This window comes from Pteropus alecto, unplaced genomic scaffold (genome assembly GCF_000325575.1).
Source record: "Pteropus alecto unplaced genomic scaffold, ASM32557v1 scaffold17, whole genome shotgun sequence".
Lineage (NCBI taxonomy): Eukaryota > Metazoa > Chordata > Mammalia > Chiroptera > Pteropodidae > Pteropus > Pteropus alecto.
In genome coordinates, this window is record NW_006440645.1 from 7,594,926 (window position 1) to 7,613,844 (window position 18,919).

The 18,919-nt window shown below is 38.8% G+C and overlaps 1 protein-coding gene across 1 annotated transcript in view; it reads right to left on the reverse strand.

Moving 5' to 3' along the window:
• Nucleotides 1–14,632: 14,632 nt before the first annotated feature.
• The window catches only part of PGRMC2 (progesterone receptor membrane component 2), a 14,305-nt gene continuing 10,018 nt past the window's right edge, over nt 14,633–18,919 (reverse strand). The window contains exons 2-4 of the mRNA XM_006917766.3: nt 18,213–18,368; nt 15,203–16,996; nt 14,633–15,108 (exon numbers count right to left, since the gene is read on the reverse strand). Of these exons, the coding sequence (XP_006917828.1) occupies nt 16,899–16,996; nt 18,213–18,368 (254 nt within the window). The 3' untranslated portion in view covers nt 14,633–15,108; nt 15,203–16,898. The remainder of the gene's footprint in view (nt 15,109–15,202; nt 16,997–18,212; nt 18,369–18,919) is intronic.

Below are 18,919 nucleotides of genomic sequence, written 5' to 3' on the forward strand. Positions count from 1 at the left end.
AAAGAATGGTTTCTACCAATATACTATACATACTTGCTTCAGTTTTAAAAAAAGGCAGCATGTGCTGTTTGTTGTTTTGATTTTTTTTCCAGGTAATATTACAAGTCTACAAAATTGAATACTTGCTTAGGATACATTAGACCTCCATCACAACCTGAATACAGTCACAGTACTATGATGTTTAATGTTAAATTTTTCTGGTTTCCAGTTGAATGCCCTTGAGTATAACCTAAGGTAAGGCTTTCAATGAGTCAATATGAAGGGCTTGGAGAGGGATGGTCTGTGAGACCCCACAATTTTGTATGTTGAATTTTGTCTTTTTATGAGTTTTTGGAGGGAGATAATCCTTAGTTTTTATCCAATACCTACCAGGATTTATGATCTCAAATAAGTTTAATAATCACTGCTCTAGAGACAACTTAGCTTGTTAGAAACATGAATTGAATCATGACTCTCCTAAGATACAAAATTGCATTTACTTCATAGTGTTCTAGAGATCATCTGTAAAGCATTTAACACAATGTCTGGCATGCAGTAAGCACTCAGTAAACACTAGCTATTATTAGGAGTAAGCACTGGACAAGTTAACTGCAGGTATGTAAAGATATTTTCTTCAAGAGGCTATGAATATTTTAAATCATGTGAAATTAATCTACTGAAAACATTTTGATTCATACAGAGAAGTCAGATTCCTTGTCATTGTTTTGTTGTCCTAGGATAGTGAAATTACAGAAACTCTTTTGCCCTTGTGGTGGCTCACTTACCTCCTTGGGAGAAGTAGTAAGGTGCTTAGAGACTGCTATTTCTACTGACTCCGAACTATCTTGTATTTTCTCGGCATCGCTACGATCTGTTACTCTTGCCTCATCCAGTCCCCGAACAGGATATGAGAACCTGCCTTTCCATGACCCATGGCCTCTCCCAGGCTCCGCTGGCACTCCAGTGACCTCCCCACTGCCACTCACTGCCACTCACTCCCTTTTGCATGAACCAGAGTATATAGTCTAAGGACCAAGGAAGGCATCAAACTATCTCACGAGTCTGTCAAAAACACACTTTTGGAAACTCCTTTGGGTCCTCAAATTGGAGGCATTCTCAGGGTGCACACGTACTTTCAGAAGAGTTTACACAGGCATAGATCATTTTAAAGGAATCAATTTCCAGATTCTCAGCTTCATAAGTATTCTTTCCTAAAATTGATTTATCTTATAATATGCTCGAGTTCCTAATAGTCTTTTTTTCCAATAGGCATAGATGTTACCCACCCCAAATATCACTCTAGAAGTGAAAGCCACAGAAAGGTGAAACCTTTAATGACTCATTGAGCTTTCATAAACACATGAGACTTGCTGAATTTCTCTTTACTAATATTTCTGTTAAGGGTTAGGCTTTGGAAATTTTTCATTGGTGTTCAGTGTGTTATTCAATGAGACAAGATGTTTTTCTCAAATCAAATACATATTATAACTGACTGTCATCTTATTTCATTGCTATAATATTTAAAATTTGTATTTCCTATTTATATAAGATCTCATTTTTTAAAATAGCTGCCAGACGAATGCTTTTAGCAGACTAAAACGTTCTCTTTCATTAGATTTCTTTAAGAAGTTGGATCACAAGTCTTCTAAAGACGTGCATTTTCAATAAAATGTGTGGGGGAGACTCAAGCTGTTTATCCCGTCCTTCCTCTGGCGCACACTGCTGGACTGCACACCATCCTCCTGCTGTCTCAGGTTCGCCAGTACAACTGGTTCTGGGTATTGGAAGGCAGAGGAAGGAAGGGGCACCACTTCCAGACCTGCCCACGCGCCCTCTCCGTGCTCATTCTTTCCTTTCCTGGCTCTGTGGAAGCCACATATCGAAGACAGCAGAGCACCAAGATGGGGGATCCTATGTCCCTGAATCACCACCTAGTCCCCTTTGGGACTGTGATTATCAAGAAAGTCTTTTATTGTATTAAGCCATCAAGAATTTGGAGTTTATCTGTTACAGTAGCTAGCATTCCTTTAATTAATAAAAAATTTACTACCCATATTTAATAATTATAAAAATGTACACACACATATGTTGTCTTGATCTATTATGTATTAATAATTGTAATAATCCAGAAGAAAAAAACATTTATTTACTAGAACCACATATGGTCAGAGTAATCTTGATCTATTGTGTATTAATTGTAATAACTCAATCCAGAAGAAAAAATCATTTATTTACTAGAACCACATATGGTCAGAGTAATAGAAATAAAATTTTAAATAATATACTTATTTTTGTTGCAGATATCTGGTGATCAATAAGACTTTTCAAACATTAAAATGTATTAGGATAAAAACCTGGAGAAAATGGAATGGAAATAGAAGTTCAAGGAGAAAAGGGAAAGGTGTAAGTTTTCTAAATGTTAAAGAAGAGCTTTCTCAGACATTTTTTAAAATGGCTTTAAATGTTATATTTGAAGTTTACTGGATTCACTTAAAAATGATGTTTATAATTTTATATATAATGTCAGTGTTTATAACATGCTGGAAATTATGATCTTTGCAACCAAAAAAATGAAAAATTTTAAATATCAACTTCAAATGTGACGGTTACATAATTTTATGGAAATTATTTTAGAGGGTGTTCAAGCAAAAATATTTGAAGACTGATGGGAGGAGAGAAAGTGCAGACTTTGGAGATAAGTAGCTCTGCTTCCAAATTCTGTTTCGGCTCTATCGCTGGGTGCGTTAGGTTGACCTGCCCTTATTCTACTCCAGTATTTAAAAGAAAACACATATAAATTATTTACTATCTAGCACTAACCCGGTTTTGCTGTTAAAAATCTCAAGTACTAATAGGAGGGGGAAAAGCCACTCAGGTGAAAATGAATTCATCAAGACCCTTATTTTTTGAGAGTGAAAGAAAAATTAGGTAAAGAGAGGAACTAACTTTACTTGGGAGAAAAGGGATAATTTTAGAACATGTGGCATGAACCAAAGGAAGAAGCTTTGTTACATGGTGTGATGGTATGGGAAGGGACTTCATTTGGGAGAACACTAGGAAGGATGCCAGGGCTATCTGTAAAGGAAAAATGAGAGGGAAGCATAAATTTGCTTTAACTTACATTGGTTCTAGTCGACCATGCAATTAAAATAGTGCTCAAACTTTAAAGTTACTCAAGATTGCTTTTAAGTCGGAGTAATTATTTTATATGTACCATAAATAGCAGGTACTTTATGAATCTCCTCCCTCGTGTTCCATGTGACTTCTATTTTAAGGAGCTCCAAAGTGATACCAGAGAGTTACTAGGTCAACGGCCAGCTGTGTTTGTTTCCTTTATAATTCTTTCAAATCTCTAAGAGAATTCAAGACATTAAGTGTGACAGTTCTGTACCTAATACTTCTGATTACAGCGTGGACCTACTGAGCCAGGAGATGAATGTTAGTGGTCATGCCTGGAACAGAAGCTCTGGAAGGCTGTGAAATTGATAAATTCATGCCCGGTAAACAGGACAAATGTGGTTAAAACAGTACCTGATGTCGCTTGACCTTTTTATTACTTCATTAGCTACCTTAAACTCAGATTTTCCACTGGAGTTCTTGTGTTTAGGAAGGAATTGGAGAGAGTCACAGGAGAACAATATTTTGAAAAAAGTTCGCCAAAGTTTTTGGGAGTATAAATTGATCCTAAAGCTTTATAATCGAAAACTTAGCAATAGCTTTCAAAATTTCAAGTGTGTTTACCATTCTACCTAGCAATTCCACTTGCAGGAATTTACCTGACACATAGTAACCTTTGTACACATGTGCAAAGATGTACATACTAGTATAGTCATGAAAACATTTTTTAATAGTGTAAGGTTAGAAAGAAACAACTAGAAAATGTCCATCCATAAGAGGCTGACTGTTACAGTATGGCCATAAAATAGGATTCCATGAAGTATGGGATATTCTTTAAGGAATACTGTAAGGAATAATCTCCAAGATATGTTAAATAAAAAAAGCAAGGCATACAGCATTGTTTCTAGAATTTCACCTTTTGATTAAAAAAAATACACATATCTGCTTCTACACAAATAAAATAGCCCTAGAAGGAAAAAATGACAAAGTGATAATGTTGCCCTTGAGGAAATCTGGGTAACTAGAGGGTTGGGTGGAAGGAAGACTTTTTACCCTATTCCTTTTGAATTTAGTGCTATATGTATATTTTCAAAAAAGACTTTTTAAAGTTTCTAAGCTTCACAAGGCTGACAAATTAAGATGTATTCCTATTGACTCGCCTTAAAATCTCTTTGGTTTTGCTATAAAGACCATATAGCAGCTTAATGTTGGGATTTTAAGTAGGAAATAAGAAATTTTGCTCCTTTCTTCCCCTTCAGTGCTCTGAAACCAGCTCATATGCATGCCCAGTAGTCAGACAGAAGGGGAGCAGAGTTTGCATTACACCCAGTAACGCTGGGTCTGACAACTGGGTTTAATAGTCACTCCTTTGCTCAGAAAATTAAATATGCCCATCTGGAGACAGCTGGACCAGTCGGTGCAGGCTTCTCCTCAGAGACAAGGGCTCACCATCTAGAACAGGAAGGAGAGACGGAGAGGGGAAACCGGCCAGGTGTACAGGGAGTTCGACTGGGGAGAGGAGAGGAAGGGAGAGAGGCACTGGGGAGGGCAGCTCAGTTCTTCCGCAGGCCTTGCCAGTCCCTCGCACGCGGGGAAGAGTGGAGAGCAGAGAGGGAGCGAACTACTCTCCCAGCACAGTATCAGTTCTTGGGGGTTTTTTAGTTTCTATTCTGTGGACTCGGGCAGGAACGTTGGGAAGAGGACAGACTGGTTTCCCCTGTGAGGACCCAGTATTGCTGCCATCCAGGGCTGTTTGCTGCTAATCACCTGTGCAAGTGATCTCTCCTAATTTCGCGGTGTCATCTAGTCACGCTGGCTTGAGTACCATCCCTCCTGCCTCTTGCACACAGTTTTCCTCATCCTCCTGCCACCCCCACCATCGTGGCCTTTTCAGGTCCGCATAAAGCTCTGCTCCTCGGAGCCCTTTTGAAACTTGTTCTCCCACGCCCGCTTTGCTCCTAGCATGCGTTACCTGTCTGGTTACATTTCTTTATGGCTGCAGGCTCTACTACCTTTGCTTTTCAGTCCTAACATGATCAATTGAGGAAAGCTTAACTTCAAAAAAAAAAGAGAGAGAGAGAGAGAGAGAAAGGCCCTTTGGGTTGCAGTTATCCAATTTTTGCACAGGAAACCGAGTTTTATAACTTTTGACTCGTTTTAATATCCCAGATACAGTGAAGAAGACAATGTGTGGTGGACGGACTGTTCATCTTAGCGTGCAATGAGGGAAATCTAATCTCGCTCCCAGCTCCCAGCTCCTGTTTCCCAGGATACTATGACAATTGTTTGTTCATAGATGCCCCATAAGCTCTTGGAGGCAGCTGAGAATTAAGTTGCTTATTAATTCATTTAGTTTTGACCTACATATGGTTGAATAATCACAGGGCCATCTGTCCTCCTTAATTAACATGCAGAGATGAGGAGATTTCTCTCTACCTTCTGTGTATCGCATGTGAATCTTGTCAGGGAGGCGGAAAGCAACTTGCTGCCAGAGGCCTGGCAGTTTCTTCTAAAGGAAACCAATAGCTAATGGGGAGGGCTTTTGTTGTTTTGGCTTGTTTTGTCTTTCTAAAAAGGCCTCCTGTTGTGACTAGCCCTTGCTATTTCATCAGCCAAAGGCAATCTTATAAATGAATACGCAAGAGCACGTTTCCTTTCAGGTTCAGGAGATAAAGAGTTTCCCAGATGCCTGTTGAGTTTCATCTCTCCCCGGCTTGCACGTGTCTTGTAGGGTCCTCACGTTCGCCTGTGTGAAATAGGCGGGCTGAAGCAGTCTACTACAGAGTGCGGCTTCCTCTTGGTTGTTCACGTGAGAGGTGAGGGGCTAAAATGCTGTCCGTTCAAACTAGACAAACCCTTATTGATGGCCCTTGGAGTATATATCTGAACGTTTATGACCAGAAAATCCTACTTACTAGTTGTCAAGGACCTCACCAAATAATAGGTTTCACAGGTCTGGTGAGCGGGATGACCAATAGTCATGTCGATGATAATAGCCACCAGTCAGTGTGCCTCACTGTATACCAAGGACTGCCACACACTTTATGTCACTTGGGCCTCAGTATATCCACGCAGGGCAGAGGTATACGCTTCATTTTATAGATCAATGAAAATAAGTAAACTGAGCCCTAGAGAGGTAAGATATTTGTTAAGGGGCACTGCTTCGAAGCGCAGAGATGGAACTAGAACCCTGCTTCTGGTCTCCTTTTGAAGTACTATTTCCAACATCGTACCCTAACGGGGTTTCCATACGTCCCTTGATTACAGTGCCATATTCTATGACCATCTTTCATTTGCTCAGTTTTTATGGGTTGGCAGTTGGCACAGCTTCGCTGGAGTGGCTCTCCAGGATTCTTGTGTGGGATCACTCATGCAGCTGCAGCTATCCGGGGATTGCCTGGGGCCAGACCATCCAAGATGGCCTGACTCACTTGTCTGGTGCCTCAGGTGGAATGGCTAGGCCTCTCTCTCCACAAGCTTGTCATCTCAGTCTTCCTCACACCATGGTGGAAACTTCGCAAGAGAATTAGAACAGAAGCTGTGAGGTCTCTTGAGTTTGGGCTCAGCAGTCACATGGACTTCTAAGTACATTCTTTTGGTCAAAGTGAGTCACAGGGCCAGTCCAGATTCAAGAGGTGAGGAAATAGATTTCACATCTTGATGTGAGGAGCTACAAAGGATTTGGGGCCATTTTACATCTCACAAAGGTAAATGTAAGGCAAAGATAGAGATTGAGTTGGGTTACAAGGAAAGGGAAGAAGTTCTAGCTCTTGTATTCTTAAGTACGTGGTTTGAATATATACCTGCTCCCTAAGGTTGCAGAGGGGCCATGTTGAACAAAGTTTTCATGTCCTTGTGAGGCATATTACTGCAAAAGGACTGAGCTTCCAGAGAGGGTGTCTGCCTGACTCGTTCCAGTGAGTTATTTCTTGGCTGCTTCAACATGCTGGTGAACGCCCAGGTAAGAAACCCAGTTTTAGAGCCCTAAAACTTAGATCTTGCTTAGTATGAGGAGACATATAAAGGGAATGACTTTTGAATAGCTTAGGGCCATAATTTAAGTCTTAAATGGGTAAGACTTTTGTGACACTATCCCTTCTTTATAAGGAGTTCAGGGTACACGATTTGTTTCAGCAAGATAAGGCCTCGGCTGAAGTAACCTTCAAGGGAAGTCCTGACTGCAGGGTTAGCGTTCAGAAACGAAGCCAGTTTGCGGGTATATTTTGAATGCCCTTGTCTTAAATGCGTCATGCACAACGAAATGGTGCAGGTTAGAGCTGGAATTTGTTAGCTCTGAAGAATCAATGCCCAAGAGTTTGGAGTTTGCATAGTTCGTTTTCGATCTCACTGGGAAAGTAAGAATCTATGCTCCCAGCAACGAAGGCAGAGAATGACGTGAGAGGCACGTCTGTCTCCTTTCCTCTCCTGGAGGGGCCTCGCTCTCTGCTCCAACACATCAGCCCTATCATCCCCAGGATCCTCAGGGAACTCAGAGCCGGTGGGGCGATGGATTTGGGCTCCCTAATCTGATGCTGACTTCCTTTCTGCCAACTTAGTTAAACGCACGTGAGCACGGCAAGGTGTCATGAACAGCGGAAACAATCGCTTGATAGTAAGTACACTTTTTAACTTTCATTCTGACTCTGAACTGACACATTTACCTTACCACTTGTGAAAATGAAAAGTTCAGTATCCTTACTGGGCCCACTGGAATGTTCCATCCTGATCCTTTACTAGCTACATTTGGATTAAGAAATGCACCATTCGTTTTAGCTTTGGGATCCACTCGAGAATTCTCACCAGGATTTAAATTTCTGTTCTTTCTCGTAAGGCACAGCATATGCTCGTTATCTTCTAAGCGCCCTGGTGAGTATGCTGACTGATGTTATTCTCTCAGAGTGCAAACCATCTCTTCCACCTGACCATCGCTCACGCTGTCTCTCACTGGGGCCAGCCTGGTCAGGCCAGCTGTGTGTACACTTCTCGAGAAGGCAGATTGTTGTGAAAACCTTTCCCACACAAACAAAAAGGCATTGGCTCTTTCAGATACGATTGCCAGCAACCTTTCTCTTATAACCTCTGAGACACAATTGCATCAGCTCAAAAACCATCTGGTTAATAATGAGTACCTCCTAGCTTGGTGGATTGCAAAATGCCCAAGTACCTCAAGTGCATCTTCCTTGGCCTCCGATTCCTAAAATTTCACAAGCTGACTGGTTCCAACCCAGCCTCATAAAGGTGGGCTTGCCCTGGTGGGAGCTGGAGTGATCCCCAACACAGGTTATACGCCTTTCAGAGCAGCCTCAAGGGCTGTGTTTCTGGAGCTAACCTAAGAAATAAGCGTTGCTTTAGGACAGACCTAATTTAGCTAAATTCATCATTCATTCATTCATTCATTCATACTTAGAGGCAGATACCGTCCTAGGGCTGGAGACACAAGGATAAGATTCGATTTCCACTCTTAAGAGCTCCTGCAACAGGGTGAAGATCTATAAGAGAGAGAGGGGACAGAGACAAACAAACAGATGCCAATAATACAGAACCTCTTCCCCCACACTTTTAAAAATGTGAAATAAACTTTATCCTGCTGTGGCAAATAAAAGTTTAATCCATTCATTTATTTAATCAGCAAACATCTGCCGAATGTCTGCTTCTTCCCAGGCCCTGTATCAAGTACTGTGTCTGCAAGGTCTGCACTTAAGGAGCAGCTTGGGGGCAAGGCTGGGAAGATCATATAAGAACCCTCCCCACCCCCGTCTCCCTCTGCCCCTCTCTGATGGCCCTTTCACCTCGGGATGGACACCAACAGCACGAGATGAGGGGGCGGCATTCTTATCCTTTCTGAGTCTAAAGGAGAACATGCACTGGAAAGGGAACTTCAAAAAGCAGCAGATCCACAGCATTAAACATCACTCTCAGACAGGCCAATCATTTGCCTCCCTTTGCCTTCCTTTAAACACACATGCAGCTTCATTCAAGGCAGTGAGGCAGCAACTCCAGTTACAGGAAGAAGGGTCTTATTTCCTTCCCCATCTGATACCCAGTGCAGACATCTGCACAAATATTTCCCTGCTTTTTAGGTTACCACTTTTCCCTCCATACTTTAGTTCAGTGACTCACATAAAAAAAAGGGTAAACTATGTCTGTAAACATAGATATTCTAAGTACTGAGGAGCTGTTTGAAATCATTATATGGAAAATGAGGCTTGAAGTAGTTAAAAAAAAAAAAGGTAGATTTATCTATAATATTATGGGACTATTTCCAAAATACACGAAAAGGTAAAACAAGTTTGCAAAATAAAATAACAGTTGGATGCCATTTATAATTTAAAAAAAAAGAGGAGAGGGAAAAATGATAATGTTAACAGTGTTTACTGTGTGCCAGGCACTGTTCCAAGTGCTTTGCGTAGATGAACTCATTTGATCCCCAAAACAACCCAATGAATTTGGGTACTGTTATTTTCTCTTAAAGATTTGAGAACAGGGGGATGGAGAGGTTGAAACTCTTGCCTAAAGTCACACAGCTAGGATTTAAACCCAGGCAATTTGTCTGCAGATTCTGAAACTGAAGTGTAATATTTCTGTAAATACAGCTATATGAATGATTTCATGCTATTTCTGTTAAGTTTATAATTAAAAAATATATTTAAAACTCAATATTGGGGTCAATTTAAGGGTTTCTGAATAAAATCACTAGATTATGCTCTTCTAAATTTCACACTGACTTTGGTATCATTGAAAGCAGGATTGTGTTCATCTTTCCTCTTGAGCAGTCTTGTGACCTTTGATGGAATTTTATTTCAGAAATTAGATCAAAAGTTATCTCAGATTGTATCTGAAACAATGGGAGACATGTTGGTAAAATTATTACATTTTGTGGCAGAAATGTCTTTCAGAATTTAGAAACTGAAGCTCAACTGGCCATATCAGATCAAGTATTAAGTACTGAATAAATAAAGAGAGGATTTGCCATTTAATTATGAAACTGAAGTAAAACTTTAAAAATCTCATATGTACTAATAATTAGGAAATAGTGTATTAGGGTTCTCCAGAGGCAGAGGCCAATCGTAGATTAGATAAATCTTTGAATAGATAGATAGATAGATAGATAGATAATGAAGGGATATTTTAAGGAATTGACTCATACAATTGTGAAGGCTGACAAGTCTGAAATCTGTAGGGCTGGCAAGCTGGAAATTCAGGTAGAGTTGATGTGGCAGTCTTGAAATCCACAGGGCATGTCAGCCTGCTGAAAACTCAGGTAGCATTTCTATGTGGCAGTCTTGGGGCAAAATTGTTTCTTTTGGGGAAACCTCAGTCTTTGCTCTTAAGGTCTTCAACTGATTGGCTGAGACCTACTCACAATATGGTGGGTCATCTGTTTAATTTAAAGTCAACAGACTGTAAATGTTAATCATATATAGATACCTTCACAGCGACATCTAGTGTTTAACCAAACAACGGGGCTCATGGACTAGCCAAGCCGACACAGTTCATTCCAATTTGACCTAAATTCTGACTGCTCAAGAATATGTTAGAGATAGGAGTCCAGTGTTCTTTTCATTTAGAATGAAGTTTTCATTTGCTTTAAAAGAAACTCACTCATGTGAGGAAAATCTTTGAACAGTACATTTGCAACATATTTAGCCATTCTAATCACTAGTTTCGCTTAATACTAGTAGGTTGGGTTCTGAGATGATCCATGGAAGTTGAAATAAGATTAAAACAATGCACACAGATCTGTGAAGCCCAATGGCAAGTGCACCGAAGTTATTGCTGCAACGTAGCGTTTTCCATTTTGCTCCTGGTTAAACTTATGTGCCATGTTCTTACTGTTCTACAGTGAAGTTGGTCAGTAATGAGGTGTTTTCAATTTAATTTAAGCCCATAGTTCCATCTCTGACATCTCATCTATAGATAGAACTAAGTTATGCAAGTAATTTTAGGATAACTTCCAAACCACAAGTCCAGATTCTAAATTAATTACAAGTTGGGCATGTGACAATATTAATGTGATCTGTGACTCCTGGCATGATAGCTGAACTTTGGTATTACATTGAGGCCGTTTCGAAATATTTTGTTACTGATAAACTGTGGGAAAGCTCATAAATATTTTTTCAGATTTAAGAGTATCAATTTAATTAACAAAAGTTTATTCAGATTGTTAACTTTAATTAAGAAAATTATATACCACCTAAAAAGGTACTGTCCTTCTACCACTGCAAAGTAGAGGGAGGGAGGGAAGAGTGTGTAGTATGTCATGGAGTGGTGGCCTTTATCTTATTTCTCACCTGTGTAGATACTGTTAGCCCCTTTCTACAAATGAGGAAAATTAGGCTCAGGGAAGTTCAGAAACTCACTAGATAGAGGCAGGCCCCCTGCAAGGCTTAAACTGTTGTACTACTGACACATTGCTCTTGCATTTCTCACATGAGAAAGGTGATTGATTCCTCTTATCTTGCTTTTCTCTTGTAGCACGGTTGGAAGGGCAAGGGTCTTCTCCCACAAGTAAGGCATTTCTTCCCAGGCAAGTACAGCAGGCCGGACCGTTTTCATTATACTTTTATTACATTGCAGTTTGTCTTTGGCAAGATCGAACTTAAACTTGCTTCTCATCTACCTTGTCTTTTTTCTAAATTACCACTGAGACTAGTCAAGAGACTGCAATGAGTGCCTTTGTAGCAGGATGGGAGGTGGGGGGACATAGAGGGAGGGAGCAAAGGACTCCCTGGGTGGGATTCCAAAGGCATTGATGTTTTTAGTTAAAAGAAAAAACATGGGAGTCCTCTTGCCCTGTCTTCCCTTTGGTCAGCCCTGTGACTAAGCCTGTGAGCTGTAGTCGCGGCAGAGCTGTTTTGGTTAGAGATGTGTCCTCAGGCCAGGGTGGTACTGTGGCGCTTACAGCTTCATCCCCTTGTGTCATGAAGACCCATCTGCGTTTGGTCATCATATCGCATTGCTAGATATTTATAATACTGTATAGTTCTACCTTGAATTATATTCATAAACTGAAAGAGACCATCTGGCCAGTGTTTTTCTAAATTTTTTTTTTTTGGTAGCACAAAAACTTTAAATTCTTGCTTGCACGCTCAGTGAACACAAACAAGAGGCACTGCCCTGGCGCCCCTCAGTCTTTGATGTTTCCTCGGTGCCCCCACTTAACAACTAGTGATATTAGTCCACCCCGTCATTTTACAAATTTAACAAAAATGTTTTGAGCAAATACTTTGTGTCTAGCACTGTGATGTTGAGGAAAACCACTGGGCCTAAAACAGTACTCTTGGCCCTTGGTTGATCAGGGAGATAGATGATTACAACATAGTAAATTCAGTGAAACAACAGTACCTGTGATGCTATGGGGGCATGCAATCACTGAGTCTGAGCCTCGGTCTCTAAATCTGAGCAAATTAGCTAGGAGGGCAGTTAACTTGGGAAGGTCTGAGGAAGAGTATAATCCAGACTGAAGAACTGAGTAGGTAAGTAGCTAGAAGTACATTCTGGAAGGTACAAGTCATTTTATGTAGCTGATATTGTAGTGGGAAGTGAGGAAGAGGGCCTACACTTTGTCCTGATTCTTCAGGAAATAGGGAGCCACAGAAGGCCTTTAAAGTAGAGAACAAAGTCTTCTTTATGTTTTCGATTGCCAAAAGGGACTGTGAATTTGATAACAAGAAGGGTAGTAGGAAAACTTAGCTGTAGCTCTCCGATAGAAGCAGATTTGAGGGGGAAATATTGCATTCATTTGGAGGTTTCCAGTAGAGATGTCCACCCTGACTGGATGGGTAGGATGTAGGAAAGGTTAACTTTGCTTAACTCTTGATTTTTGGTTCACATTTTCTTAATTCTTTTCTGTTTACTGAGCATTACTTTTATGACTAGGCAAAAGCATAGCTACTTTGGTTTTTAAATTGTTATCTTTCAAACTTTGCTTTCCTCCAATTTTCTTTAACCAAACTGGTACCATACTATATATGGGATTTCTTGCATTTTCACTAAAAATTGCATTTGGGAACAATATTGTGTAGCCATTAAAATCACACTATCGTGGGGGGGGGGGGGGGAAGTACCATGCAAATATTTACCAGTCTTCTTAGACCAAACTTCAGAATTTGGTGTAGTTGAGTCCTATGCAAATACAGCAACATAGAAAAATCTCTTGAGAATGAAAGTGTGCACAGCACGTCAAGTGCGCTCTTGAATGGAGTAATTCCGTGCAACCCGATGTTCTCTCAGGCACCAGCGATGACAGAACAAATGCAAAGCTGCCATCCAGCCCCGGGTCTGCTCAGTGTCTTGCAGGAGTGTGGTTAAGACACAGGCCTTTCTAACATTGCTTGGGGATGATGAGGGCCTACACTCGTCTAAGTAAAGTTGGGATGTCTTTACTTGAACTTTCTCATGACAAATACATCATAATCTGTGATTAATATCATCTACCAAACTGATAGCTGACCTGAATGAAACATATATACTCAAAAGCTGTCTTTGAGCATTTACTTTTAATTCATTAGAGAAAAAGAACCATCACTGTAATATTCAATGACTCTTATTTCCACTATGCTAAAAGCAACTTAAAAAAATTTATATATTTCTTATTATAGTATTACCCACTTATTCTGATCCATAATGGCTCTGTAAGGTTATACACGGTGTTAACATGTCAGTGGCATATATTTCTAGCAGTTTGCTGCACTTTTGTTATAAAGAGGTAAATGGAATACTTGGATAAGCAGAGCAGAGTCTGATTCAATGCCAGGTTTTCTAGACAACAATTTTCTCCAATACTAGTTCAACATATTAACTTCAGCTTTCTAGATTGTGGGTTAGAGGTAGGTATATCGTCAGGTTCTACATATTTCAAAAAAGGCATGCAGAATTACTGTCAGAAAAACACAAGCAGCCTTATTTAGCACCACAATCAAGGTTTTAAAAACTTGATTTGTATCCGAATGGGTTCATTTCCCGGTAGAGAGAAACTGGCTAGTACATAGTATAGATTTTATTTGGGAAACATATGACAACTTGGAGATGCTATCCAAATATAAAAATCTGAATAAAAATTTATTTTTAATAACCACATATTTGATTTTTATGTGAAACTCTTGATTTTAAACTCAGAAACTCTAAGGAAGTTTAGGGAATGATACAAAGTGAAATAGAGAATCAAATCAAAATTACCCAAGAGTAAACTCCATTTCCATTTCTTTCAAGTGGATGACAAAGTTGGGCAATATTAACTTGAAATTATTAGTGTGGTGTTTCTCAAACATGCCTGATCATAAGAATTACCCAAGGCACTTCTTACAAAGAAAGAGTCTGAGACCCCATTCTCTTTTGATTCTAGCTCAGTGGGTGGTAGGTTTGGATTAGGGACCAAGAATTTGTATTTTTAGCACCTCAAGTGGTTCCAATAATCAGGCAAATTAGGGAAATACTGGCCAAGAGGGAAAACAGCAACAATACCTCCACAGCTCCGGTCCCCTTACTCAAGATCTGCCCAGCAAACTGCCTGAGAATGAGAAACACTCAATTGAAATTGAGGAATTGTCTATTAGAACACGGTTTATTTCAAGTTCAAAACACAAAATTACTCATTTTTCTTAACATACTGCATAATTTTTACTGCATGAATATTTAGGGTTTCTCTATTCACAAGTGCAGATTTCTGAATTTTAGGCTCGAATGATCCATAGATGTATCAGTTTAATACAGAGGACATGTACTTTAACAAATTTTAGAAAATATTTTACATAAAAACACACAAAGCATTTACTAACAACACTCTTCAGTCTTTACAACCAGTGTTCAGCTAAGATTTGGCTGAAGTTCATCATTTTCTACAAAACATTCCAATACTGAATATAACAGAATGTAGTACAGTAAGTCCTCAACATCAACAGGTTCTCCAACTTTAAGTGAAACAACATATAAGGAAACCAATTTTACCACAGCCTGATATAAAGAAGAGGTTAAGTTCCTATGGCATCGAAAGAGACAATGTTATTTGAGGACCTGCTGTGTTTTACATACTGTAGTTTATTGTTGCACCACAGCCTGATATAAAGGAGAGGTTAAGTTCCTATGGCATCGAATGTTATTTGAGAACCTGCTGTGTTTTACATACTGTAGTTTATTGTTGCAGTTAAATGTTCCCCTTTCTTTGATGGCTTCTACATACCATCATACTCATGAAGCAGGATAAAACTTTTCTTTAACTGGCGACTTGTTAAATAAAATGTATTTTTTTGGTATAACTTACCCCAACCAAGAATCAAATAGTCATGAAGAAATCAAATAACTGACAGGGCTTTTCCAAACCAACGATAGAAGAATTTAATACCTATCGGTAGAATATCCTTTACTGTTTTGTGTCCAATAACTACCACCTGGAGTGCTGTTACTTCTACTATAATCAGTTGGCATCAAAATATAAAGTAAAAATATGTACATTTTTATATATCAATTCTTACCTGAATAATCTCAGATCTCTTGAGAATGTTCCACTAAGTGGAATTTCTTCCTAAAGTTACAGTGAACATGGTACAATGTGTACAACTTGGTTAACCAGTGCCCGCTTTTTCATTTCCAAGACTTTTCCTTATCTTGAATCAAATGCATAATCTTGACTACCATCATCAGAATGCACTGGCTTACAGTTTGTATATAAAGTCCAACTCGAGCTTATTTTGGTTTATTGTACATGCTTTATTAAAACGGTACTGGTTATTTACAGTATCTGCAGAGTCTCTTCCAAGGCGCTCTCACACATTCAGACGCACCCATACGACATCCACACCACGATCCCATGCACCCACACCAGTGAGCTGTGAGGGTCAGACTCCCCAAATTAGGCAGCTGTTGAGGGACAGAGTTGACCTTTCAATTTTTTTGAAAAGAAAAAAGCATGGGAGAATGCATTTGGCCATTACAATGCTAATTAAGTTTGTGAATATTAACATATATGGCAGTAACACTGAATATTCCTTTTACATTCTATATACACAGAATGACATCAAGGTTTTGCAGTCAACAGAACATTCCAACTTCAGTCTTAATGCTGCTTGTAGTGACTTCTGAATTCACATAGGGGGGCTGTCCCTAAAAACAATTCAAGTCTATGTAAGTGAAATAAGGCACAAGTAATATTGATTTGACCTAGGGGAAAGGAAGGGATGAAAACTTGTTTCAAATGATCTTACTGTTGGGGATTTAGCTCTAACTTAAACCCACTTGAAAACCTGTCTCCTAATTTCCAAAAATTTCTTAGAAATAAAGGTTTTTTTCCCTTTTCTCTGACAAAACCCAAAAAGAAAAGTTGGTGAATTCACATTTTAATGGTTCAGTAGCCTAAACTACTCAAACTGATGTGCACCCATCACCTCTCCTGTCCAGGTCTCCTCCATCAATGCTAAAAACAAAAGCACAGCACATAAAATAAGAACCCCTGTTTTTGAATTTTGTACACTTAAGTAGCAAATACATATCTGGTTGTCTTTGATTTAAAGAAAAATTAAAAAAGGAAAAAGTAACCCTGTAACTTTCTTGCTTCTTAAAAAAATCCCTGTCTCCTTTTCAGCAAGATGAAGCCCCAATCAGACATTATAGACAACCGCAACAAATGAGTCTGGCAGCATAAATAATGTCTAGTATTCAAATCTTCATAGTGAGACTCATTTAGCTTGTACACAATCTGTTGAATGTTTTTTGCAGCAGGTGAACCAAACCCAAAGACGCTGGACATTCTGTGAAAGGGAGTAAGAATTGCAGTTCTGAAGGCCCCTGACTTTGGTTGTTTACAAAGTTCAATCCTGTTTATTATGGTCCTTGGTATCTTCTTCATCTGTATATTCTGATGGTTCTTCCCCTGGTTTTAGCAGTCTGCCTACATAATCATACTTTTCTGAAAGATACATCAAAAGAAAATCAGTAGCGATCAAATTTGTCTCACTATTCCATTATACAGCAGGAAAGGTGTTTGCCTCATCTACAATCATATAGAATAAGCTAATTTTTTCCTACTGCCCACCTTGGCTGGTCTTTCTCTGTACTCATGAAAGGCCTGAACAAACGAAAACAGGATTAGAAACATAAAGCTTGGGAATTACACTTTGTAGGAAAGTACTACCAGTTCTTAAGGATACTGCATCATAATCACTTAGGGATCTATTTTTTTAAAAAAATGTGCATGTTCAGAACCTCTCTTGGAACTACCAATCCCAGGATCTTGGGTTAGGTCTGGGGACATGTAGTTTGAAACTGCTCTAACTAATGAACTAATGAACGCTGTGAGTCTTAGAATAGTTCTTTTATGTAGAACTGAGATGAAATAAAATAGCTTAGGTTAGAGAAAACAATTAAAAATTACATGGTAAGTAGATCCAACTAGGAAATATTCCTGGGGAGAAAATGTGACATATGCTAGTAGTCTCCAAGAAAATAAACGGAAGAGATGAAAATTCATTGTTACTTATTATCCTGTTATCTTTGAGGTCTCAGTTTGTGGCCCGTCATACACTATTGTTGTTCTATCAAATGCTCTTCTTAGATTTGTTACATTGCTTGTTTTTATATGACCAGGTGTATAATGTAATGTCCAAGTTGATATATGTTTAGTCATTTCTTGGTCAGGAATTCGAACCTAGCTTAATAAAACTGTTCTAAGGGATCCATACCACATACATCTGGAATGTCACACAGATGGTAATAATTGATGTCACGAAGGTAAAATAAAGGGAATTGGCATTTTTTTCTTTATAGTCCGAGGGTAAGATCAATAAAATCATTTAGAATAAATTATAATTATACTATCAATATGGGTAATTAGTTCAATTTTAAATATAAGCCTGTAGTTTTTAAAAAACGATACCTTAATAGACAAGCCATATATGACTAAAGATGTCACAATTTTTGTTAGATTTATATTTGGAACAAGTCAATTTTTAAATATGGATTTTATAAATCACATGTAGCAATCATATTGCTTTTTAGCTGTTTATCATGAAATAATAATGGTGATGAAAACATACATCCTTAGGCTCTTAAAGAATGTGAAATAGTATACACCTTCTTAAGCCATAAATTTAATATTTCCAAAGAAGCCAACAAAATGAAGGTACCTTTAAACTGCATTTCCCATTCTCGAACACTCTCCATTTGTACGGCATTCAAATCTGAGAGGTCATCATACTCATCTTTAAGTGCATCTTTATCTAGGCAAAATGTCGCCAGTCCTCTGGAGGCATCCCTACCAGCAAATATTCCATATGGACCCGCTGGTGGAAAAAAAAAGAAGTTATTTGGATTACCTAAAAATATTTTCGAATGACTCAAATGAAAAAGTTTAATAAAAGAAACTTCACAATTACTTATATTTGGTACACAGCTAAAATTTCAAACATGCAGAGATACCTGATGGGAGAAGAAATTTCTTGGAAATATGCCTTTTGACCAAAGTAAAGCTTTTCACTGGAAATTTAAACCTTAAATTTCAAATATTTCAGATGGCCCAGAATTTTTATTCAAAGATGAAGATTCTGAGGTATTAGGGAGAATAGGACACTTTAGCAGTTAGGTTTGGAAAATAGTTTACTTGAGGGGAAATGATGCTTTGCTGGTAACTGTTAAGTGTGGCATCTAAGAATAACTGATGGACATCTACAGGATATGTACTATGTAAAGAATTAAGTGAACTGTGGATCTAAGACATGTTTCTTTCTCCTACTGAATACAGGCTGTAACTCTATGAGAACAGAGACTGAGTCATCTTTGTACCCCCAATGACTACTTCAGTGCCCAGCACATGTGGATGTTCAATGGATCTTTC